The sequence below is a fragment of the Vicugna pacos genome, chromosome 4 (assembly GCF_048564905.1).
Source record: "Vicugna pacos chromosome 4, VicPac4, whole genome shotgun sequence".
NCBI lineage: Eukaryota > Metazoa > Chordata > Mammalia > Artiodactyla > Camelidae > Vicugna > Vicugna pacos.
This window is the reverse complement of record NC_132990.1, coordinates 50,809,624-50,835,747: the sequence shown is the minus strand read 5'-3', so window position 1 is coordinate 50,835,747 and position 26,124 is coordinate 50,809,624. Positions and strand designations below refer to the sequence as shown.

The window sequence follows — 26,124 nt, the reverse complement described above, 5'->3', positions numbered from 1 at the left end:
ACACTGGCCTCCGAGGCTCCTGCCACTGCTGTTTCTGCTGCTTTGGGGACCCACCACTGGCCACCAAGCGGTCAGCCTGGACCCTCCACTACACACACTGACAATGCAGAGCTGCTGGGGCCCCACAGACACCTGCAGTCACTCAGCTCCTGCTGCTGCAACCAAAGTAGAGAAAAAAAAGCAAAAAAAAAAAAAAAAGCCTTTCCCTTATGCACACTTTCTAATCCCCCATGAATACTTCTCATTAGCAGAACCTAAATGGAAACCAGCTGGCAGGGGATTCTGGGAAGTGTGGTTTCCAGGCTGTGGGCCCTGCGACACAGAGGACATAGGAAAGTGAGCGTGGACTGTGAGCCAACAGACAGGTCACAACCACTGCTCCAGCCAGAGTTATCAAACTCCACTGCTTTGGAATTTAAGGCCTCACATGGATTGGTCTCAAGTGGATGTGATGATCCTCCATTACAGCCCTGGGATCGCACTCGGCAAAAGCTTCAGGAGAGTCGCGGCATTTATATAGACATAAAGAATGTCTGTGTGAAGAGAAGAGCAAAATAATCCCTGCTCAAGCGGGGGTCTTAGAAACCAAAGCCTGCCCGGCTTCCCTGGCTCGGAGATGCAGGTCATAGCGAAACCGGACTCTAGTTGCTGTGTGGGCCTCACTCAGAATCGTTGCCTCTGTTCCCACTGCCTTACCACTCAGCCTCCTTTGGCTTGCAAAAAAGAGAGCATTCCAGTGACCTTTGATGGCAGGTGTCTTAGGCCAGGGTTACCCAGGAAACAGACTGAGACAAAGATTGACATGCACGAAGTTTGTCAGGAGGCTCTCAGGAAGAAAACTCGAAAGGGAAGAAGCTGAGCAGGATGAGGCCGAGGGACAAGGTGAAGTGGAATGCAGCTGCCTTCACAGCCTCAGCCACCCTCGGGGACCTCTGGAGCCATGGGCCTTCCCAGCTCTCCTGAGTTGAGGGAGGGGGGCTCGAACAACTGTGTCTTTTTACACTGACCAGTGGATGTAGGCTGCCCCCAGGGAGGGACATAATCTTCACTGATACAGCTCCCTGTGGGTGCAGGGCAACCCAACAACAGCCGAAATTCTGGGGAAATAAGCTCCTTCATCCTGAAGGGGGCATCCAGCCGCACACCATGGCACCCCCCATCCAGGATGGCAGGAGTAGAAGGGAAGCCACTGCTGCTCAGGCCACAGCGCTCAGCCACTTTGACGATGCACCCTGAGCTGGAGAGACAGAGAGAGAGTCCAGCCACCTCCCTAGCCTAAGCCGCTGCCACCTAAGACCCCGTGTCTCTGCTTCCATGTTTGCCTCACTACCATCCATTCTCTCTCCATCAGCCAGAGCAATCTTCTGAGATCTTAAGTCAGATCATGCTACTGCTTTGCATAACCTCCCCATCGCCATGGCTCTTCGCTGCACTTGGCATCCCCTCCAAGCTCTGTCATGGCCCCCAGTTCACCCCTACCTGCCCACTCCCTCACTGGGCTTCCCCTGCCTGCCCCTTCTGTTCCGTTCCCACCTGAGGGCTTGTCCTGGCCTTTGCCTCTGCTCGGGGTATCTCTTCTTGCTGCACAGGCCTCAGCCTTATGTCGGCTCTGCTGGGAGTTCTTTCCTAAGCATGCAGTAGATTCACTCCCTTCACCCAGGCACTCCCGTTTGTTTTCTTCACAGCTCACTTCACTAACTAAAATGATCTTATTCATTTATCTCCTAATCAAATATGAAGTTCTCTGAGAGCAGGGAATCAGCTCCTAGAAGAGGACCCAGCCAGGGCAGACAGATATTTGTGGAATGTCATGTGAGTTGAGCATCCACTAACACGGAGGACATCCATCTGGCAGAATTTCTTGAAAAGCACCTCATTGGCATGCGGCCTTCCTCATGTCCAGTCTTATCGAGCTTGATGGCTAGGATGGTGGTCCCCATCCAGTCATCCATGGTCAAGGTAGCAGAGTTGGCTTCATCAATCGGTTTGACCTAACAGATGCCATGGTCGCAACTGCAGGGAAAGAATCACGTGATGCATCTTCCTCAGAAGGGGCCACACAGAGCTTCATGGCTCTCCTCTGGTGCCGACCCTCTGTATAGCCAGTTACCCATCTGCATGTCCATCATGACTCCCCGTTACCGTGGTCAAAGAACTCTCAGCTTTCTTTCTTTGGTAGAACACACAGCAGCCCACGTGGTTAGGAAACTCAATTACTTGGGGACCGATGTGTCTGAGCAGTGTCGCCACCTTGGATTAGGGCCCAACAGTTTACCTCTTTTCCAGCTGAAATCATGTGACGTTGAGTATCTCTTCCTAAAGATTGGAAAGCTTCCTGGTGCTTGAAGTCTTCTTTATTTCAGCTCTCTATTAAATGTGTTTAAATAAAAATCACTGATACCATTTACTGAGTGCCTGTTGAAGACCAGGAGCTGTGCTAGTTCTGTAACTCAGGTGTTCAGGAGCCTGCCCAAGGGAGCCCTGAACCCAGCTTTGTGATACTCAGATGCTGGCCGCCTTTCACTGCACTACCTGAAAAATCAAGGAGTTAGGAGGAGCTGCTATGGGTAAAAATAGCTACTGTGAGAGAAATAAAATATGACAGGTCTTCCTTCAAAGATGGACTAATTAGCTTTGTTTAAAAAGTAAAGGGGGTCGGGGGGAACCAAGAAAGTAAAGAGAGAGTCTTCCTCATCCGCATCCTATATTCCACTCCTATGTTATTCCATCCAAGCTTTGAATATAATTGCATATTCTTTTTAAGTTATAAAGATTCTGCAGAATTTGTCCACGTTTTATATCTAGAAGTCTTTGGGATTCTTCAAAGCTTGGCAGGAGATGGGTGAATTAGTTAGATCTCTACCTGTGTCAAACAGAGAAATGTCCTGTGGACAGAACCTGCATCTTTTCCACCCATGCAAAGTGGTCCATTTGCATAAAAGTGATCCTTTTGGAAGATGTTCTGTGTTTTTCAATCATCCCTGGAAATAAAATCACAGCTCCTGTCTCACCTTACATTGAAGTGTTTTCACACTCCAGGGAATTGCTTACCATCACCTGAATATAGAATTTGGTGGGCGTTAGTTTCAAACTGATACTACTTGCAGCTGTCTGCAGGATTTCAACATGGTGTCAAAGTGGCCTTAGAAGGTGTTTCTTGTTCTGAGAACACGTTGAGTGATTCTCTTTGTTCCGAAAGCCTCAGGGCCTCAGACTTTGGATTTCCACCCAGGGAAGCTAGGTACTTTCTGGTGATTTCTCCTGAGAATTGAGTGGGCTCCGTGGTACTGTCAGTGCCACTGCCTAATTGGGGACGCAAGAGCGTGACTGCATGCGTAAAGCAGTGTACCTTTAAGACACTTTCTTCTCTTAATTTCACATTAATGGAAAGAAAGGAAGAAATTTATTTCTGGATCAGAAACAATATGCTATAGTGAGGTTGCATGGGCATTAAAATCAAACTCGGACTGGAATCCACCAGCCTCTCTTGCAGTGACCTTGGCATAACCTCCCTCAATCTGTTTCTTGATCTATAAAAATCAGGATCATCCTCCTTCCACTCAAGCTTGTCATAAAGATTCATTGATATAACGTGTCGACTTCTTTGCAGGGTTGCAGAATTTTAGGTGCACCATAAATAGGCAAGAAGAGACCACGCCCCCTCTTTATTTATGTTCCTGATTTATTTAGCCCAGCGTGTGGAAGCCAGATATCAGCCAGCAAGGCAGATGCAGCAGATGATGCTGTCTTTCGCCCCCAGGGTCACTAATGAGGGGTGCTTAGCTGCCTGTGACACTAGTCAGGTCTCATTGGCTCAAGAAGCTTAATTTTGTGCTGCCCCGTAGCCCAGTTATAATTGGGGCTGATGTCACTGTTCAGGAAGAACTTAAAAAAACATTCTCTGTCCTGAGTAAGAAATACTAACCAAACTCTAGCCCCCTCTGGTCCTCCAGCCAAACAACCTCAGCAAAGCCCTCCATCTTTGTGGGTGAGGCTTGGAAACAGAGCCAGGACCAGGTTCCATGGGCTTCATCTCTGCCTCCATCTTTCCAGCACCCTGGAAGACCTTGTCCTGGGACAACACAGGGCATGTGGGCATTTGATAGTCATGGTGATAATGATGATGTGTATCTCAGCTTTAACTTACGTGTGTAGTTTCCATTATTGATTTTGTGCTCCTCAAACTTATGAGATAAAAATCACAACCAGTTTAAAAACAATTCATTTAATTTTGCATCTGTGATCCAACAGGAGTCTATTCTTTATCCAGTAATAATAATCGCATTGTACAATTAACGAATTTCAGTTGAGATCAGTAGTGTTTGGGCTAATACAGCATTTCTTTTTTGTTCTTGTTTGTCTTGTTTTGTTTTTAGGGTCAAGTTGTGTTCCGGAACGGAGAGAGAATGGGGACCATTAAGTTTACTCAATTTCAAGGTAGGCTTTTTGATGCTTATTCTTTCTAGTTGATGAATTCTATATTCAGGGATGTTGTGTTTATGCAATAAAATACATAAAAAGAAATGAAAGTACGATGTTCCAGATAAGAGAAAGCAGAATCAATAGGAAACACTTCTCTGTGAAAACATTAGTTTCAACTTATTCAGAGTATTTTTTCTCAGCTGCATTATTTCTCAGGCCTATTCAAGTCTTTCCACGTGACTCAAGCTCATGAAAATATGGGGAGTGGTGGCGGTTAAGTCAGTGCCAGTATTCTGAGGGATCTTGCATTGTTTTAGTTTTTGATTATAGAAATTTTCAAACAGACTCTAAACCTGAGAGAACAGCATAGTGAACACCATGTACCCATCACCCGGCTTCAACTGTTTTCAACACTTTGCCAACCGTGTTTTATCTTGACTCACCCCATTCCCCTGCCCCCCACCCCTTTTTGCTGTAATGTTTCAAAGAAGCTCCCAGACATTATCTCATTTCAATCTATAAATACTGCAGTATGCATTTCTACTAGATAAGGGCTTTTAAAAACATAACCACAATTCTATTATTGCACCCTAAGCATTTAACAAGTGTTAATACGCTTTATTCCCAGTCTGTGTTGATCCTCTCCTTGTCTCAAAAATGACTCCCTAGTTGGTTTGTTGGGGAGTTCACACAAGGTCCACTCATTGCATCTGGTTGATGTGTCTTTTTAGTCTCTTTTAATCTATACTCCTCCCGCACACAGTGTTTACAGACCATTTGATTTTTTTAAGAAACCAGATCATTTGTCAGACTCTTCTGCTGGCAGAGTTGGAGGGGACCTCAGCAACCATCCAGATCCAGGTCCTCATGTGATGAGGAGGAAACGGAGGCCAGAGAGGGGCAGTGTCTTGTCAGAGCCCATTGGGCATCAGTGAGGAGCAGGGATGGGTGCTGTCCCTGGAGGAACCTCAGGTCAGCCCAGTATGGTCATTAGCAGGGTTGTTAGCCAGAACCATGAGACAGACCATTCATTAATGCAATGTTTTTCAGCCTCTGATTGTTTCTAGAAAATCCAGAAACAAGAGCAGGGCCTTCTGTGTCCACTCACTTTGAGCAGATCCCAGAGTCATTGAGGGGAAAGCAAGAAATGAAATCGGGTTTTTCAGATTCATTCAGACGAATCCCAGCCGGATTCAGATCAATCAGGGCAGGTGTTCTTCGGCACCGTCACCCCATAATGCAGTCTTGTAGGTTCACCCATTTGTCTTCCCGTGACAGGTAATTGAAACACGTGTCAGCTCTCTGGCGTGCACAAAAGATGTAATTTTAGGCAAACGGAATTATTTCCCCATTTGTTAAGTCTTACTTCTTCATTGGTTGAACAAAGTAAGCATCTTGGCAAAGATACTTACTTTTTTTTTTTTTTGAGTGATTGCAACTAAATTCTCTTGTCACATTTCCAGTTCTCAAATTATATCGTTCTAGGAGAATATTTTGTAAAATATTGATTGGCCAGTCACAGCTACGATTGCATGCCAGTTTTATTGCCTTTTTTCCCCCCTGAATGTTAGGATGAGACACCAACTCCAGTGACTGGTTTTAGGTATTTATAAGAAAAGTAGTGTAGCGAACAGTAGTTCAGAGGTGGGTTTGAAACCATCTGAGCTCAAATCGCTGTAGAACATCAGGCAAGTGACTTAACGTCTCTGAGTCTCAATGTCCTCATCTGTAAAATAAGGATATGACCCTACCTGCCTTCTTGGGACGTGGGAGGAGCTAGGTGAGATAACACAGAGAAACGTGTGCTTGTATTTCTTGCTCAGTAAGTAGTAGCAGTTATTATTAGCATTTAGTCTAAATTATGACATTTTTCTGGAGCAAATCCACATTTTCTTGGTGTGTTGAAACCCTCTGTGTGCCTTTTTGTCTGCCTACCCCTTACAGCTGCTCCCAACACTTAATGACATGTGGGATGTCACATGGGGCAGGGCCAAAGAGATGACCTCGTCCCATGACTTCATGGTGTAAATGGGGAAACTGAGGCTCAGGGAAGGGAAGTGATCTCCCCAGGGACATCCAGCTGGCTGGTGGCAGAGTGGGGACTGGACCTCGACTTCCCTCAAGTGCTGGCCTCCACGTGTTCACATGTATACCTATGCCCAAGTGTTCTCTCATCACCACGCTTGTGTCCAGCTTTTACTGGATGTCAGAGCTGAGTCTTGAAGATACTCCCATTTACATGTTTTTAAAGAGGGCATTGAGTCCTGTTGGCAGAGGGATGCTGTGCTAGGGGCATGTTCACATCAACACAACAGTTAGTTTTCCAAATTCATAGAGTCTCAGAGGTACCTTGCTGCCAGGATGGAGGGGCACTGAATTATTGGGTAGCCTGTCCAGGCTGGGAGGGCTCCTGGTTGTCATCTCACTTCACAAGAGGGGAAACTGAGGTTCAGATACGAGAAGGGACTTGCTGTAGGACAGTGAGTTCATCCCTTTTCTTTTCTGGGCTCATGGTTCCCCTCCAAGAGGGGCTGGTCCAGACTCTGTCTTCTAGGACCTTCCAGGAATTTAGCCAGAGGGTGGGCCTGCCCCCCATCTTGGGTTTACTAGATCCTAAATTACCTCACAAAAGGCTTCTAATCAGAGTCACCATGTTGTTTTTTTGCTGTGCCCTTCAAGCCCTCTCTCTCCTTATCTGTTCCTCTCTCCCTGGCCTCCTGCCCTCTTTTAAGAAGGGACAGTGGAACAGCAGAGCTGACTCACAAACAGCCAGCCCAGCAGTGGGGCTCCCTATGCAGGGTCTGCTCCTGAGCTCCCACCCAGACTGTCTCAGGGCTCACTGGCAGGATCTTGGAAGTTGGCCCATCTCACCCTCCTTCTGAAGACCTTGAAAGATGCTTTTTCGGCTTCTCATTTGCAAAGTTCCTGGTGCTTTCAAAACCCTTTTCCTGTAGTAGAGGAAGCATTTTATAGGAGGCTCTGTTAAGTCCTTTGTAAAACTAAAACTAGATTAATTGGACATGGGAGGGAGTTTGGGGGAGAAGACTAAAAGGGGAGCCAGGAATCCACGGTCCTGCTCTTTTTGACTCCAGAGTGATGGGATTGGTATTGCAAGGGCCTGGCACTCAGTAAGCCCCAGGTACAAATTTATTGAATTAATTTGGAGATTTAAGTCCTGAATTCAAGCCCTTGCTCTGAAGCTTACCAGCATTGTGACCCTGGGAAAGTTGCTTTATCTCCCTAATCCTCAATTTCCTCCTCTGGAAAGTGGGATGACACTAATGCCAGCCCTGCCTGTCCCCTGGGGCTGGTGTGGGGACCAAATGAGATTTTGCTCCATAAACCCTCGAGTGCTGGGAAGCTAGTCACGTCACTAGCATGCTGCCTGGCTCCTGGCTGGCTCTTGGTGAATGTTTACTGAATTGATTAGTGATATGGCTCTTAGAAATCTGAGAGCATGTGCATTTACTTGTGGTTTCCAGTGGCTTGAATCAAGTCAGGATGTCTGGCAAACAGCAGTTGGTCTTGACAACAGACATGTGAACTGAAGCTACTTCACGATGATGGCCATTGTTGTTCATGGAGAAATAGCCTTTTTTGCAAACTTAGGAGTGCTGGATAGACAGAACCACTCTAAAATAACGTGCCAGGGCTGGCCCCATGGTCCTTCTTGAGGCATTTTGAATCCAGAGAGGGCTCCAGAGCCCTAAGCATGACCTTCCTCATTCCCAGCTTCCCTCCATTTTCAAGGCTTCCCAGCGCGCTTACCTTCCAACAGGACAATCCTAGAGGGTCGACGCAGTGGATGCCATCAGTCTCTCACCCATAGTCCCTGAGCATCCGTGGTTCCAAACAAGCATCTTATTAAGAGCACCTTCATCTCTCACCCTGTGCGAAGAGCAAGACAGGTATTCAGGGAGTTAATGCTTCCATGTCAGCTCTCAGCCAGAGATGGATGAGAAGTGGAGGATAAATCCCCCAGCGTCCTTTCCCCTTGGGTGGAAACTCCCAAGAACTCCAAGGAATGTTCTCCTCTGTCTCCAGAGGTCCCCTGGGATTGAGCCTCAGTTGGCCGCTGAGAAATCTGCTCACTAACGCACCTTGCCCTGGCTCCCTTCCCTTCCCTGTCTCACCTCCCCAGGCCCCTATCAGTGTGTTCAAGGATCACCTCTAAATAAATTACATGCATTCTTACTCTTGTCCAGGCGCCATACTGAGGGACCCACCCATGGCAGTAGGTAAGGCAGGTACTAGCATCCCCCGGCCACACACTTTGGGTGCAGTGGGCCTAACCCACTTTCAGCTCCCAAGTTCAGTACCCCTCCCCCACGCCATCGCTAACTTCCACCAAACCACGTGTAGATGGGGATGAATACCAAGGAACTGGCTTTTTTTTTCCCTTAAGAGAAAAAAAGAATTCATGTTACTAACGAAGTCTAAACATGGCTCAGAATTTGCAGCAGGGAAGGAAGTTGAGTGAAACCATGGTTAGAGCCTTGTTTGTGCTGTTCTTGGTGAAATCTCAGCATCTGCCGCTCTAACTCCCTGTCCCTGCCTTCATTAGGACTGTTTGTGAGCATCTCAGTGAATGATAATCTGCTTGAATTTCACACTGCTTCTGTGCAACATAAAGGACTCAGACTTTGGAGTTTTATCCATCGGCATTTGAAGGGGTGGGGTCTTCCACTGCTCTAACAGTGTAACTGTCATTCAGAAGGTACCTAATGAAATGTAGGCTTGCCCCCCCACCCCCACCATTTGCAGACATTAATTGCCGTTTGGTCTTCAGGGTAAAAGATACGGTTCTATTCAGTGCGCATTTCCTGAGCATCTGCCAGGCGCTTTACCAAGTCCTCCAGGGAAGCCAAGTTGAATAAGATACAGTCCCTGCCTCCCCTCACCCCCGGCAAGGGCTTCATAATCTCTCTGGCCAAGTGCCAGTGCCTATAAAAGCAGGAAGATAATTTCCCAGAACCTACTAGAAAACTTTTGGAGCTAGTTTGACTCTAGTTTGAGACTCTTCAGGCTGATTTTTAATACCCTTTTCCTTCTATGAAGGCATATATTATAGCTCTCTTCACTAAGCCATGGGTCTGGAAAGGCCAGTTTGTCGTACTGCCACTCAACTTGATGTAGTTAGGAGTAAGCCCACTACCCTGCAGGACACACGGGCAGGGGTGTGGGTCAGCAGGAATGGAAGGACACATGTGAATATGGGCTCTTTCGGGCTGGGAGTTGGACTCTGACCTTGATACCTCCTAGCCCTCATGATCCAGGGCTTACCTTTGAGGGAGCCCAAGAAAGGTGGCCTGGAGACAGAATTATTGAGCAGATCTTGTCTTTCATTGAGCAATAGACTCTCTTCGTTGAAGGACTTTCCTTTACATGACTCTTCTTTACAGCATTGCCTCTACTTGAATTCCTCCAGTGATGGAGAGCTCACCTCTTCTCATGTGAGAAGTACATGAGCTTTAAAGCAGACATGCCTAATCACTGCTAGTCAGGCACTGTGGCTTAATCTCTCTGAGCCATCATTTCAGCACTTATTTTAAAATAGTGAAATAAAAGGTGATCATTTTCCTTTTGAGAGTGATGGTGAGAATCCAATGACATGAGGCTATGAATGACCCAGGCTTGGTGACTGGCACAGAGAAGAGCCGTGACAACTGTGGGCTTCCTTCTCCTCTCTGGAACTCTTCACAATGATCCCAGACTTACCCCCTCCAGAATTTCTTGAACAAAGTGCCATCTTGCTTCCTCAGGACACATTTCACACTCCTCATTTCATGGGATGTTGTTATCGTTGGTCCATGAAAGCCCCTCTTGTTTGTTTATCCCTTTATTTCCCTCATTTATTCTCATTCCCCATTCCTACCTCCCCCCATGAAAGGCAAACACTCTAAGTATTTAATGCTGATGTTGTCTTTGTATGTGTCCTTGCAAAATGTGTGTTGCTGTTTTGTGTGCCTATTTTTGAATTTACATCGACGCAACTGGATTATATACCTTTTCCTGTTTCTTTGTCCCCATTCAGCCCTTCATTTTTGAGGTGCCTCCATTATCCTGTGTGTACATCTAGGCTGTGGCTTTCACTGCTCACTCCACAGGGCACATCCCTCCACTCTCCAGGGACAGCCACCCAGGTCACCTTCACCTCCCTGCCTCCATGTACATGAGTGTCCTTGTACATCTTCCTTTATGAACCCAACTGGACATTCTTGAAGACAAATGCCCATGAGCTGAATTGTTGGGTCAGAGGGTATGTCAACACTGAACAGGCCTAAAATCTGCCAAATGTCTCCTGGGGATGCCCATACCCACCTCCACTCCCACCAGCATGAGGAGTCCTGTGTCCCTACCTCCCACCCACCCTGGATGGTTTCCGGCTCATTTTCTGTCAGTCTTAAAGTATAAATTAATATTATATTGTAGTTTTAAATACCATTTTTCTGATTGCTGATGAGTTTGGACATTTCTCCTTGTGCTTGTTAGCCATTTGTTAATTGTCTGTTCTGATGCTCTGACCACTTTTATTTTGAAGATTTTTCTTTTTTCCTTGATTTGCAAGAGTTTCTTACATAATCTCGATTTCAATCCTTGTTGGCTTTAGGCTTTGCAAATATCTTCTCCGATTTGGTCCCTTGGTCCCTTGTCTCAACTTAAAGACCTTGGTGAACAGTTCTTAATTTTGATGTGTTGTTTTGTTTTGTTTTGTTTTTTGGTCCCATGGTTTGGGCTTTTGAAGTTTCTCAACAGTCATATCCTGGCACCCACATGCCAGGTCCTGGCTGGGCAAAGGGGGTATAGAGATGGGTAAGACACAGCCCCTGCCCTCAGGGAGCCCCTAGTTCAGTGGGGAGCAGATATAGGGCCCCAGCTAAGTGTGATATGTCATAAGGGCATTCAGAGGAGGGGCACTTGGCTCCACCTGGCAGATTCTAGGAAGGCTACCTGGGAGAGGTAGCATCTGAGATGAATTCTGAAGGATGAGTGGGAGTTAGCCAAGAGGAAGAGAACAAAGCTGTTTTCTGTGCAAATAACCTATTGTATTTATCTGGATCCTGTATCCCCTCAGGTACTTAGGTTTAGCCTCGGGCCAGTTTGCGTAAATCAGTAAACAACTCTTACCTTTGGCAGGATTATTATACACTGGGGACATTTGGCCAGAGTCCACCTGGCCTGTTAAAAATCTCAAAACAAGGGGCAATGAAGTTAACTCATTGAAAATGTGGCAGTGGATGCTGTTTGTGGAAATAGAGACAAGTGTAGAGGAGGCTCCAAGTGACCAGACTGAAGGTGTGTGTGGATGGGAGTGAAAAATCATTTCCTGAGGAATGGCTGGCCAGCTCAGAGAAAAGCAGAATCAAGGCCCGAAATCGCTGAGTTCCCACCTCTGAAGAACAGCGAGGAGCAAGAGTCGCTGTGGTGTGTGGCCCCAGGCAGAGCCAGGACCGTGAGGGAAGTCTCAGGGAGCAGGCTTCTGCTTGGACTGAGGGAGACCCTTCAAAGCAGTTGCAGAATCATGGAACCAGAGCCGGAGGGCACAGAGATTTCCCCATCTGGCCCACTCACTGTATCAAGACCTGGGCAGGGGATGTCACTTCCCTGGGGCTCCTTACTGAGGAAATGGCAAAGCCAAAACTCACTCCAAGGGTCCTGTCCTCCAGCCAGAGCTCCTTCCTATCCCTGAGACTGGGATTTTGATAGGGAGTCCTAGAATGGCATGATTTTATAGAATCTTTGATTTTTCATTGAGCCAAGATCGTCTTTTGTTTTATACCTCAGAGTTATACATTGAGTCTATGTTTGCAAGAACAATTCAACTTTAAAGCACACATATACTTCCCTCAGTCCAGGTCTAGAGCCAACTGAGGAAGAATGAATACTTGGGGGTGGGGAGCCCAGGAAGCAGGATGTGGGGACCCAGCTAAAACAGGAGGTTGTTGACCCCACAACTAGTTCTCCTGCCTGGGTGCGTGTGGGGCAAGGGGGAGGCAGGATCACTCTGTGACTGAAGCAGTTCCCAGACTCTTTATTATTTGACAGTATTTTGAGCCTCCGAGAACAGAAAGTGTCAGCACTGGGGAGTCCTAATGATGTGGTTCTCAACCCTAGCTGTGCATTAGCATCAGTTTCAGGAACTTTTAAAAATACTGCCACCCAGGATCCACTCCTCTACCTCCAAGGGGTTTTATATAATGGGTCCATGTTGGGACCCAGGCATCTGAATTTTCTAGAAGTTCCCCAGGTGACTCTAGTGTCTGGCCAGGGCTGAGAACCACTGGAGCCCCTGCCGTACAATTTGCAGATGGAGAAAATGAGGCCCAGAGGAAAGGAATGGTTGGCCCAGGGTCACACAGTGAGTCAGTAGCATCCTACAGCGGGGCTTGTGGGGCAGGGAGGCCAGCCAGTGACAGACCCAGTGCCGTAGCCCCCTTCCTTCTGCTCTGTTCCCCTCCCCATCCCCAGGCATCCTCTGTCTAGTCCAGCCTCAAGTCCCTTGGTCCACAATCTGCAAGGCCCAGGCTGTATCCAAATAAGTGGTTGATGTTTGCACGACAGAGTTAGTTACCAAGGAGCCCAAGTGTTAAAAGTTTTAAGTGCCGAGCCCCTATCATGGGGCTCCACCTGGCTGGGTAGTGAGTGAATGGAAGAGCAGAGGGGACACCATCCTTCCCCTGCAGACCCGGGAGGGCCTTGGGCAGAATGCAGGGGATAGGACCCTGTGCTGCCCGGGACCTCAGAAGTCAGACTTCAGGTTCTTCTCAAGAAATGACCAGGTGACAAGAATCATAAGGAAGGCCTGGGCACACCTAGAGCATGGCTCCAACCAGGGAAACTGTCACCCAGTGTCCTGGGCCCACAGCAACTCAAGTACTCGGAGGAGAAGAACAGTATTCGGAAGGGCTCCTGGAAAAGGTGGATACAATTTGGGCATGTTGGTTTGGTAGAGAGAAGGAAAAGCTACCTTCCAAGCAGAGGGACCATTGTGGGGAATGATGGCAGTAATAAAACAAAGGGAGTGTTTGGAGACCTCACAAATAGCTCACAGTTACTTTTATCATGACTCAAATAATTAACTACAATTTATCTAACGCTTACTATGAGTTGGGTCTCAAGCCAGAAACTTCCTATAGTCTCCTCTTTAGCCCTCATAGGGGCTCTGAAATTCCCCATTTTACAGTTACAGCCACTCCCTCGTGGGGCACAGGCTGGAAAGGAAATACCTATAAATGGGAATAATTTTACCCACCTGCTAGTGCTGGATGAGGCTGCAGTCACTCAACTACAAGATCAGAGATTATGACTTATTTTTTCATCTTATTTCTTCAGCGCAGAGCCTGGCACATAACAGGCACCCAATCAATGTTTATTGAATGAACGAATAAATTAAGTGATTACCCTTAAACTAAGGGATTTAGCATAAACATCCTTCAGCATTCAGATATCCAAGGTCACTCAGTCAAGGATGAGGATGTAAGCTAACCTTCTACCACCTGTGCTGCTGCTTTCGAGGGGTTCTTTATCGAGCTGGGTCTGGCATGCAGTAGGCACTCAGTAAATGTGGACTGAATGGCTGGCAGCCCTGCTCAGTATGGGCAGGGAAAGTGCTCTGAATTCAGAAATAGGGCACCCAAGTTCAGGTGCCCACTTGTTTGCTGCCCACTGTGTGGCTCTGAGCATTCACTTAACGGAAGTGAGGTTCCTCCCTCACCTACAGACTGGGGCAAGTTATGCTGAGTAGATTCATGGTTTGCTGTGAGTCTTAAATGCAGGACTGTGTGAAGCCCCTCTATGAGCCTCCAAGCGCTGCCCCCAAGGAGAGATTATGGTGATTATGGTCCTCGTGGGAAGCTGAGTATTATTTTGGTGGCATGCGATAGATGGTAGAGTGGGGTGTGTGAGTCAGAGGGGGGAGGGCTGTGTGGCTGGGGGTGCGGTGAGGTGCCAGCCACACCACTTCCCAGCTCCTGATGATTTATTCCAATCAGCCTGCATATTTCATGTGCTGCCTCCCCACACCAAATAAATAAATCAGGGCCTCCTCCTCTGAGCAGTAGGAGCTGACTGGGGCTGAGACTTCAAAAGGCAGAGCAGGGATGCTGGAGCTCCCAGCAGAGTCTGCTAATGTGACATTTAGGATCTGGGTGACCCCGGCAAGCGACAGCCGCCTGCACAGTGTGACACCTCCCAATTGGTGGGGAGACCTTTTCCGGGAGAAGGAAGTGACTTTTACAGCCCTATTTTCTACCCCACACTCAAAGGAACGTAGGCAGAAGTGTGGCCTATGGGATTCCCTGTTCCGTTTCCTGAATGTTTATAAGAAACCAGCAGTTCACCTGCATCTCTGCAAAGAAATTCGCTTAAAGCCAGAACCCTAGCAGGCAGCTTTTCCAGGCACATGCCTGGAACTCCTGCTGCTGTGTTGCTTTATAACCACTGGGCATTTTGAGGACCAGGGTCTGCAGCTCTGGAGACCTGCCTGCCCCACAGGTAGACAGGTGGGCATCTCTCTCTCTAGTGATTACACTCAGGTGGCCTATGGAGGGAGGAGTTCAGCACAGAGCTGTCACCTCTCACGGGTCCCATCAAGGCAACCCTGTCAGGGAAGAGCATGGACTGTGGGAAGTCCTGGGTTTGAACCTGGGCTCTGCTCTTAGTATTGGTGGGGCCCTGGGCAAAGCTACAACCTGCCTGAGCCTCAGTTTCCTCATCTGTAAAGTGGGACTGAAACCAGCTACTCCACACAATTGTGAGACCTAAACAAGAAAAGACACCTGAAGGTGGATCCCCTTGGCCCTCCCCACGCACTCACCAACCCTGTCCAAGCCTGCTCTGCCACAGGGGCTCCACCCTCCACTCCTTGCCTTTGGCTCTCTGCCCCTAACCCCACCTTTCCCTGAATCAGCTTCATCTGTGGTCACCAGTATTCCCCCACAAGCCTTGAATAGACCCCATGTTCAAGAGGCATCTTGTCCCCGTCTCAGTGGCTTGTGGCATTGCTGGCCAGGTCCATTGTGAAATCATCCCTTTCCTTGTCTCCCATGATGCCGGCTCTCTCTTGGCATCCTGCTCCCAGAGTCCTGGCCACTCCTTCCCAGTCTCTTTGCAGCATCCTTGCTCTGCTCGCCCCGAGGTTGGCGCTCCCCAGGGTACTGCCCTTGGTCCTCTGCTCTTCTCGCTTGGCACTGTCCCTGGGGTCTCCTCCCTGACCCCTGCTCCAACTCCCAGCTTACGTGCTGATGGCCCCAACCCTTTCTTCCCAGCCCAGACCACTTCCCCTGCTCCAGACCCAAGGATGTCTCCATCCTGGTGATCCACAGGCACCTCAGACTCAGCACATCCAGAACTTGTCATCTTCCCACCTTCTTCCTAGGTTTCCCACTCAGGGAATGGCACCTGAGCCCCCCAGTCACTTGCTTCACTCCCCTGTCCCTCATTTCCCTCACCAACTGATCACCCAGTTGTTCAGATTTTACCTGAAACTGGAAAAAAGAAACTTGCATCAAATCTAATTCCCACTGTGCCATTCCTCCTGCCACTACCCTGAGCCAGTCCTCATCATCTTTGTCCCTGGCAGTGACTGAAACAGTGACCTAAACCCACCAACAGAATAGTATCAAGGATGAAGATAAATTCAAATGTATCACTTGAGTTTGAGAATACACCTGAATAAATGCATATGGAGGAACCAAGGAACAGGAGCATATGAAGGAGACTTTGTGTTTGGTGGGACACAGCAGAGCAATGGGGCCTCTGAAAGATGGGAATTTCACCTTAGGATACGTTAATAGGAATATAATGTGCAGACCGAAAGAGGAGATGGTCCCTTCTGCTTGCTGCTGAACAGGCCATGCCTAAAGTGCGTTGGTCAGTCATTGGTCTACACTCTGTCAGACAGTGACACTGTGGGGTGTGGCCCAAATTGGGGTCCGGATCAGCTGGAAAATAGAAAAGATGTTCAGTAAGGTGGAGTTGGGGGTTAGTGCCAGAGGGATGATCTGTTCTTGTCTTCAAGTCTCTAGGGCTCTCCTGAGGCAGAGGGAGATGGTCTGCGTGGTCCTAGAGGGCAGAGCCAGATGACCAGGGCAAGTTACAGAGAGATGATTCAGCTCAATGACCCAGGAGAGACTTGGAAACAGGCAGATGGGGGAGTAGGCTTCCCATCCATAGATGTACAGCAAAGAACAGATGACCGGTTGATGAGACAATGTGAGAGAGTATTTGTTCCAACTTATATCAGGTTGGAGGTTTTGTGATTCTGCCTAGAAGAGGCACTGGGAAAGGAAAAGGCTGCAAGAATATATCCAGGGCCTGTGGAGAAGCAAGAGCCGGGACAGGACACCCAGACACAAACACAGGACTCAGATCTCACCAGCCACTGTCTCTTGTTTCCCGCAGACAGAAGGGAGGTGAAGGTGGGAGAATACAACGCTGTGGCTGACACGCTGGAGATCATCAACGACACCATTAGGTTCCAAGGTAAGGCAGGTGGGCTTCTTGGAGGAGAGGGCCTGCTCGGTGCTCCCAGGCCTTGATATTGTCTGAGAGTTGGGGACAAGCTCAGAATCTTTGGCTTCATGCAGAAGAGGGAACATCCTCTCCTCTCAGTCCATGCACTCACTCACTGAGGGCAGGGCCCCATCACTCAAGTGGGAGCTGGGTTCCAGCTCCTGGGTTGGGTCACTGGAATTTGCATGTAGTGCTGGCTCTCACCAAGGCATCTGTGTTTAAACCTTTGAATGGCCAGGAATAATTCTTTTTAAATGTGGCCCAGGTAAATTTCACTCTGTCCCCTCCTCTGGGAAAACACATGGACAGGCTGGTGATAAGGCTTTTTCACCTGCTGCTCTCCCTGGAAAACCATTCTCTCTCTTCTTCTGCTGGAGAATGCCTCCTTAGCCTCTAGAACCAGATCAAATGACCCCTCCTCTGTTCAGCCTTGTCTCATGGCCTCCAGTCTAGCTAATGGCTCCTTTCTCTTTGCTTTCATAGTCTTTATCTCTACCTCTCCCATGTCACTTTGCATTGAAATTAGTAGTTTATTGGACCATGAGCTCCCTGACTGGATCCTATTTGACTTTAAATTCCTGCCACCAGCCAGGGTCTGGCACATGTCGGGGGCTCAGTGATATGTGATGAAAAAATGAATACATGATGGATCAAGAAAATGGTTGAGTGGGTGGGTGAGTAAATGAATGAATGGGTGAGCATATGAGTCAGTGAGCAAGTGGGTGGATGGATGGATGTATATGTGGATGGGTGGATGAGTGGAAGGATGGGTGGGTGCATGGGTGAATAGATGGATGGGTGAGTTGGTAGATGGATAGCCTAGTCATTGCGTGGCAATGGGGGAAGCCACCATACCCATAGCACCCAGATACTCTTACTTTGGTTCCCCTGCGACTGCAAAGAATGACAGCTGACTTTCTGTGCCTGGAGTTCCTTCTTAAAACCAAGGCCACCAGAGAAGGCTGTCCCATGGACCCTTTGGTTATTTTGTCATGTGCCTGCATATCCACTGGATCTATGGGGTTCAGCAGAACTCCAGGTGGCCTCAAAGAGGAGGCGTGTTCTTCTCATTCCCACCTGAGGGAGCTGTCACCAAGCCCGTAGTCACATATTACCTCATGGAGCCACAGAAACATTCTGAAAGGTGAGTGGGCAAGTCCTGTCATCCCTGTTGTACAGATGAGAAAAGGGCTCAGAAAACGCCAAATTTGCACAGCCTGCGAGAGGCAAAGCCAGTGCTGACCACAAGAGTGATCCCCAAAGTGGGGCTGTTGGCTCCTCGACTCGGGGGATCTGGGTTTGCTAAAGAAGGGATTCTGGGTTTACAGTTTAAAAGAAAAACTCAAACAGAAAATAAATAAAAGTCATAAAACGTAACTGAGAGGAAAGACATAAATTTAAAAATAAACAAAAAACCCAGCCAGGAACCCAATGGCTAAGTAATAGTGAGGAAGCTCCAGGCCAGGATAACCCTGAGGCCACAGCTCTTCCAGGCTCCCACCTCTGCTTTTCAGGCCTTCCCTGAACCTTCCAGAGGACAGATAACCAGTGTCTGAACCCAGAGCCAGTTAAGACGCCCCTGGACACAGGGCAGAGCCCAGCTCTTGAGTCCTCACCCGGCCTGGGTTCAGCTCTCAGCCTCTCACACCCAGACCCCTACCCCAGCCCGCAATGGGTCTTACCCACCGCCAGTCTACCCCGCTCAAGTCCGTCCTGTCCATGCTGCAGTAAAGACACCCCACCTTTGCTCAGATGCCTGCATAATCCTCCTTGCTCATAGTGAGAGGCCTCACTCCCTGGAATGGTGCCAAGGCCTCCATGAAGGACCCCGCCCCGCTTCTCTGCCTCCTCTTTCAGATCTCCCCATCCAAGCCACTTACAGTTCCACAAATGTGCCAAGACACTGCCGTGCCTCTGCCTGTGCTGGGCCTCTGCCCAGAATGCCCTATCCTCATCTTCCTGGTGAACAGCCAACTACTTATGTTCCTCTCAAGACTCAGCTCCCACTTCATCTGCTTTCTTTGCCTTTCCTGGCCCCATCAGGGAGAACTGCACTCTGCTCCCTGCTTCCTACTCAGGCCTCTCTGTGCCTAATGTTATTAGACCACCTGGACCCATCACTAGAGGCAATGTGCATAGGCTTCAGGGTTATGCAGATCTGGGTACAGATCCTGCCAACTTTGCTACTTACTACCTATAGAAGCCACTTAATACCTAGGAACCTGTTCCCACATCCCGTAAAATGGGAATAATCTTCTCTACTCATGAGACTGTTAGATGACCAAGTGAGAAAAGCTCTATAAAGTACTCAGCCTGTGGTAAGCATTCAATAAATGTGATTGCTTGTTATTGCCTTTTTTCTTTTTTAACATGGCTGGTATGTAAGTTCCCTGAGGACAGGAACTGTGTCTTGCTTATCTTTGAATCACTGGTGCCCCACACCAGGCCAGACAGTTGGAAAGATGATGATGATGAATGATTAATGATGATGAAGGAAGGAAGGGTGGTGGATGAAGGATGGTGATGAATGGATGAAGAACGGATGAAGAATGAATGAATAGATTGGGTGTGGAGCAAGAAACGGGGCTGCTGCTGTTACTAACACCTCTGATAAGCTCTTACCATTTGGTTTCCGTAAAGACTTAACTAAGATGCATGGTGGGGAGGCGCCATTTGGGGGGAAAGGATGGTAGAATAAGAAGGTATTGTCAGTTTTCTGAAGGTGTTTCTACACAACCTAATGGTCGTGGTAGTCACGTAACCTTTGACCCAAACCTCGCCCTCTTTCTTAGTGCCCAGAGACGGGCTTGTTTCCACCAGGAACTGATGCGCACCCACAGCTCTTTTGTTCAGGATCCAGAAGGCACCTGAGTCAGCCTAATGCAGCCCAGGCTATGTGTGGGAGAGGGGATGAGGATGGGGAATGAGAGTAGAAATTTCTAAGTGTTGAGCTTTTACTTCTGGAGGCAAGAGAGGATGTTACCTCTGTCCCCTTGAGTCTGCTTTTGCCCTGACTTTTGGCTCTAGAGGCTACCTCTTATAAGTGTTACTTTGCATAGAAGTGAGTATTGCTTTACATTAACCAAGCCAGCAGGTTCCCAGCGGTTTTTGAACCTGGCAGCTTCCCTAGACTACTTAGATGGTTCAAACTCTTTTTACCCATTGAATGTTTCCAAACACATTTGAACCTGTTGGCAGAGTTTTTTACACACTGATGTTCAGGGGAGTTCTTAATCCCTGCTGCCACATCTGCCCATCCTCCTGGGAACAGAAGCATAACCAAGGCTGGCATCTGTGGCACAGCCATGCTGTGGTCATCGTGACCCCTGGTGGGTCTCCCAGGCTTGGCCCCTCTTGAACATCTGGCTGATTCCACACATCCCCACTGGAAGGAAAAGACCCAGATGTTCACAGTTTCACAGCAGAAACCTGATCTGAAATAGCAGCTGAGAAAGGAGATTTGCCAGAAATGAGAGGTAGGCAGGTATGGAGGGGATGTTCCTGCATCGTTCCTCCCAAACCAGCCTTACCTGGTAAAACTAAAACAGGACAGTTTTGCCACCATCCATAAAGATGAGTTTGCTCCAAGGCCCTCAGGGCTGCCTCAGGTTCCTGGCGCCCTTGAAGAATGAGCAGGGACATCCATACAGTTGCACAGAGGGATGGCATTCCACGGTTTCAGTCCAGGCTTGGCACAGCAGGGAGAGGAAGGCATGCTGGTAGCCTCTGCCTCCCACAGTCAGCAAGTCTTATGAAATAAAAAGAAAGAGATTTTATAACATAATGACCTTGAGGCAGAAAATCCGTAGCCAGAGCACATATACATCTCCATGGAATTGACAGGCAAGGTTTCCACCCTGTTGAGGAGTAGTCATTATCATGTCTCAGAGCAGAGTCCTTAAGAGCTCAAGCCAAGTTCCTCGCCCCCAGAGACACCCAGTGGTACCCATTCCCAGCACCCAGCCCTGGGCCTTTCAAGCCACTGGTACCTTTGGGGATAAATGGTGATGGTTTTTCAACAGGGTAATTAGACCAAATCAAATTCTAGTCTTCTAATGGCTATTAAATGCATCACAAATCCCTTATTGATTCTATTTAGAGAAAGAAATAAGTCCTGGCTAAGGCTCCCTGCTGGACAGACTGGCCAGTCTCCGAAGCCTGCTTACCCAGTGGCATGTCCTGCACAGCAGTTGTGCACAGGGGGCAGATGTCAAGGACATGCAGGCAAGCGTGTTCTCAGGGACTGACTGTGCGCTGGGCTCTGCTGATGTCTTTTTCTTGGCCTTCTAGGATCCGAACCGCCTAAAGACAAGACCATCATCCTGGAGCAGCTTCGTAAGATCTCCCTACCTCTCTACAGCATCCTCTCTGCCCTCACCATCCTGGGAATGATCATGGCGAGCGCTTTTCTCTTCTTCAACATCAAGAATCGGAATCAGAAGTAAGCCACTCATGCCCTCCTCTCAGATAGTGCTTTCTGGGTTGACAAGCCTCAGACAAAGTTTAGGACCATCATGTGACAGGTTCTCCAGGGGCACAGGGTAGTTTTCCAAAACATGCCCCTTAGTTGCTGGAATGTCATTAGATGTTTCCTGTGAATGTGCCCGTGCCGGTGCGGACACACATTCACACCCACAGGCAGGGTTGCTGCTTGCACAGGAAGGCTGGGTTAAACAAAATTGAAGGCTCCAAGTCCACAGGCCTTCTTGGAACTTTCACTATGCTCACGCACTTTGTGATAGTCCAGGAGGAGAAATATAGGAAACAGAATTCCCCAAACATCTTTGCGCCCCCCACCCCAGCATCTTCCAGAAGCACTGCCCGTGGGGATCACTGAGGTCAATAAGAGCACTTCCCATCCCTACAGCACATCACGATCCAGGAATAGCCTCCATCATCATCTCAGTTGACCCTTGGATAACAACCCTGAGTACAGAGGAGAGCACCAGCTAATTGTTGGAGGGCTGCTGTCCAAGGCTGCATGGCTGCATGTGGCAGAACCCATCCCCTTGGTTTCTGGTCTTGATTCCTCTTCCCCCATGCCTGGCCTTCCTTCTCTGGAGGAGAGCAGCTCACTTTCTGTTATTCTGGTCAGTTGTGGGTAGAACTGGCCACTACCCCAGACAGTGGGGTGTTTACTGAGCACAACCGATTTCTTTGGTTTCCATAGCAAATCCTTGAACCCCGCTCTCTGACTTGTTGTGGGAACGGCTGAGCAGGGGCTCAGAGTTCAGCCGTCAGGGGCACAGCCTTGGTGCCCACCCGTGGGCGGTACAGCTCTGCCATTGTGCCCAGAAGCCATGCTGCATGACCTCCCGGGCTGCCAGGAACAAGAGCAGTTCCAAGAACAGGTTTTTCTCTCTCCCTGCTTGCAAAGGAGAAACTTGGAGGCTCCAGATTTTCTGTTGTGGTTTTTGGTTTTGGTTTTTGTTTTTTTTTTTTGGTAGCCGCTACTTAGTCAAACCTATTTCCTAAAGAACAAAAGGAGTTTAATTCACCTGTTGTTTTATTTATCACCAATATCACATATATTGCCACCAAAAAAACTGAAGCAAATCTCATCTACTCCGTACAAACCTTAAATGATGACCATGCCTATTAGCACTTGGCACAAGACCTGGGGACATAGTCAGCTCTTAATGTTAGATTCCCTTCCTACAAGCTGCAAGAGTTCTCATCATAACAGCAAGTTGTCCCTGTCCTTTAATTCTTTAACTACCCCCTCTTGACCTCCTAAGGGGAATTACCATTACTCTTTCCAGTAGGCTGTTTTTCATGTGAATTTTTTGACTGGCTTTGCAGATTAAAAAAATCTGCAAAGAGATAGGAAATAAATGTCACTGATTTCAAATCTCCCTCACTTCTATCTTTCTAAATGCTTCTCATCCTTTAAGGTCCACCTCCTCTAGGAAGAAGCCTGCCCCAACTGCTGGCCTCCCTCCTCCCCAGCTTTCTGTGGTAATAAGAATGAAGGGGCTTTAGCAGTTTTTAGTTTGCAAAAGGACCTCCAGGGACCCAGTCTCCTCTCAGCCTCACAAATGCCCTAGGCAGTGGGACCTGTGTTTTTATAGTTGAGGAAACTCAGCCAGCTAACTGACTTGCTAAAGGTGCACCTTGTGGGGTGACAGGGGCCAAGTGCTGGACCCAGGGCTCCCAACTCAAAAGCCTGTGAGTGGGTCACAGTTTATAGCACATTTTTTATTTCTCTACTACTTTGACATTACATTTTTTAAATGTGGAAGGATGAATATAAGTGCAGAATGCAAAAGAAAATGTTGGGGGAAGAACTGACCATAATTACAATCTGCAAAAGAGCATCTGGACCACGGGGTGCCTGAAAACCCAAGACATTCTGAACGGATTGTGCTAGGGGAGCCAGGCACTGCTGCGGGTAAATTCCAGCCAACCGATGGTTTAACCCAGCCCTGGCTTGCTGTGCTTCTGGGAGCCACAGCAGGATTCCTCAAGAAAGTGAAAGAGAAGAATGTAGAGTTTGTAGAGTTTGGGAGTATAAAGAATGCCCCCCAACAGCAGTCTGGTGAAGACAGGAGGAGAAGTTGGGGTGGGGAATCCATTGTCTACCTCCATCACCTGGTGACAGGGAGAGGTGCTCCTACTCACGCGTGTGGCCCTCTTTGTGCCCAGTTCAGTGTGAGCTTCAGATAGCCAGAGTGGATACTCGCTTACCACCTGGTGACCACAATTCCTGAGCAGCCCTGAATTCTCACCTGTACACCTCCTAGATCTGGTCCACTCAGCATGGGAGATTGTGGTGTGGCCATCTCCTCCCTCACTGTGGAAGGTAGCTGAACTTAAATTAGAATTCTCTAGTTTTGGCTGTCTTCCCAGTTGCAGCCAAAAAAAACCAAAACAAACAAACAAACAAAAAGACCAAAAAAACAAAAAACCCTGTTGACTGAACGTCTTTGTGTAAACTAAAAATTAATGGTTGAAGAAGCTAGAAGCTGTCTCCAGAGAAGTGATAGGTGAACTTGACTGAGGAGAAAGGGAAATCAACAACCAGAAATGATAGCATCCGGGGTCCTTTAGTTGGAGGGAAGCAGCCCCTTGGAGGTGGCACAGTCTTGGCAGGGTGGGCAGTGGAGGAAACCAGGGCTTTCATTTTTCTCTCTCCCTCCAGCTTTTGTGACAAGATACACATTCAGAAAATATGTGCTGAAGGAATAGCTCCATTCACAGTCCTGTTAACTGCAGTATCTTTCTCTTGTCAGGCTGATAAAGATGTCGAGTCCATACATGAACAACCTCATCATCCTCGGAGGAATGCTTTCCTATGCATCCATCTTTCTCTTTGGCCTTGATGGGTCCTTTGTCTCTGAAAAGACCTTCGAAACCCTTTGCACCGTAAGTCATTCTTTCTGCATGTTCCAGTGGTTTGTGATATAAGGTTTTCTTGGTGACCACAATCACCAAAAACACAGAAATGCATGAGACTACATGAACAGGCAGCAGACAGCCCGTTCAGCCATGTCGGCAATTCAACAGGGCAGCGTGGTGTAGCTTTTAGACCAGAATAGACTTATGTATTGCTGGTAAAATTAGGATCATGTATTTAACAGACCATTGCTGGGAGACAGCCTACTGAGAATGACCGGATAACCTAGAAAAGCAAGGGAGAAAAACGACCACTCGTAAACGCATCGTGCCTGGGGGCAGGGGCAGGGCTGTGTAAGAAAGAAGTAGTCTGCCCGTCGACCTCGATAACCACCACAGAGTATAAGAAGAGATGTCTCTGTAAGGGTGACTTTGAGTTGTACAAGAAAAAATAACTATCCTTATTCTCTATTTAATTGCAGTGTTTCTCGACCCTTTGTTCTCAGTTACTTTCCTAAGGAGACTTTCTAGACTTTCTTTTCTGATCATCCCCTCTTGAAATTTCAATATCAAAGATATACTGTATGTCTGTTCATATACTATACGTATAGCTATAGTTACTACATAAAAGGCTAACATTTTTTCACATTCAAGAACCAATGTTTGGCGGGAGGGGATAGCTCAGTGGTAGAGTGCATGCCTAGCATGCAGGAGGTCCTAGGTTCAACCCCCAGTACCTCCATTAAAAATAAATAAGTAAGTAAGCCTACTTACCTCCCCCTCCCCCAAAAAAATTTAAATTAAAAAAAAAACAATGTTTGCCCCCACCTTGGGAATTATATCACCACCCACTAAGAATGAATATATTTAAGAAAGCCCAAAACAGTGTAATTTGTTTACTATATTTTAGAAATATTATTTTGAAAATTAACATGTTTAAAATTTTTGATGCCTAGTTGTTGTTGTTGTTAATTTTTTTAAGGAGTTTGTACATTAACAATTAGCAATTATGTAGAACTATCAGTTGAAAGTAGTATTGGTTTACTTTTTAAGATGAGGATGAACAGTTGGGATTTATTTCTGGACTTCACTATGATCTCTCAAAACTGGGTTAGACATTTGGGTCTCTCCATTGTCGCAAATGCAGTAATGTATCCAATTCCCTGCCTAGAGGACCAGAGCTTGAAGGGATGATTAAAGGATCAGTGTTGACCAGATTAATCCAAAAGCAACTCTTTTGTTGTTGCTGGGTGTTTTTTCTTTCTTTTTTTTAAACATTTTTTTTATTGAGTTATAGTCATTTTACAATGTTGTGTCAAATTCCAGTGTAGAGCACAATTTTTCAGTTATATATGAACATACATACATTCATTGTCACATTCTTTTTCGCTGTGAGCCACCACAAGATCCTGTATATATTTCCCTGTGCTACACAGTACAATCTTGTTTATCTATTCTGCGTTTTGAAATCCCAGTTCCTTCCCACCTCCTGTACCCCTAGAAACCACAAGTTTGTATTCTATGTCTATGAGTCTGTTTCTGTTTCGTATTTATGGTTTTTTTTTTTTTTAGATTCCGCATATAAGCAATCTCACATGGTATTTTTCTTTCTCTTTCTGGCTTACTTCACTTAGAATGACATTCTCCAGGAACATCCAGGTTGCTGCAAATGGCGTTATGTTATTGGTTTTTATGGCTGAATAGTATTCCATTGTATAAATATACCACATCTTCTTTATCCAGTCATCTGTTGATGGACATTTAGGCTTTTTCCATGTCTTGTCTATTGTAAATAGTGCTGCTGTGAACACTGGGTTGCAGGTGTCCTTTTGAAGTAGGGTTCCTTCTGGATAT

General features: G+C 47.4%; 1 protein-coding gene across 4 annotated transcripts in view; it reads left to right on the top strand.

Moving 5' to 3' along the window:
- The window catches only part of GABBR2 (gamma-aminobutyric acid type B receptor subunit 2), a 354,329-nt gene that overhangs the window by 255,033 nt on the left and 73,172 nt on the right, over nucleotides 1-26,124 (top strand). For all 4 annotated transcript variants that reach the window (XM_031677345.2, XM_006204058.4, XM_072959804.1 and 1 more), the window contains 4 exons: nucleotides 4,377-4,437; nucleotides 16,825-16,905; nucleotides 21,226-21,376; nucleotides 24,168-24,300. In XM_031677345.2, the coding sequence (XP_031533205.1) occupies nucleotides 4,377-4,437; nucleotides 16,825-16,905; nucleotides 21,226-21,376; nucleotides 24,168-24,300 (426 nt within the window). The remainder of the gene's footprint in view (nucleotides 1-4,376; nucleotides 4,438-16,824; nucleotides 16,906-21,225; nucleotides 21,377-24,167; nucleotides 24,301-26,124) is intronic.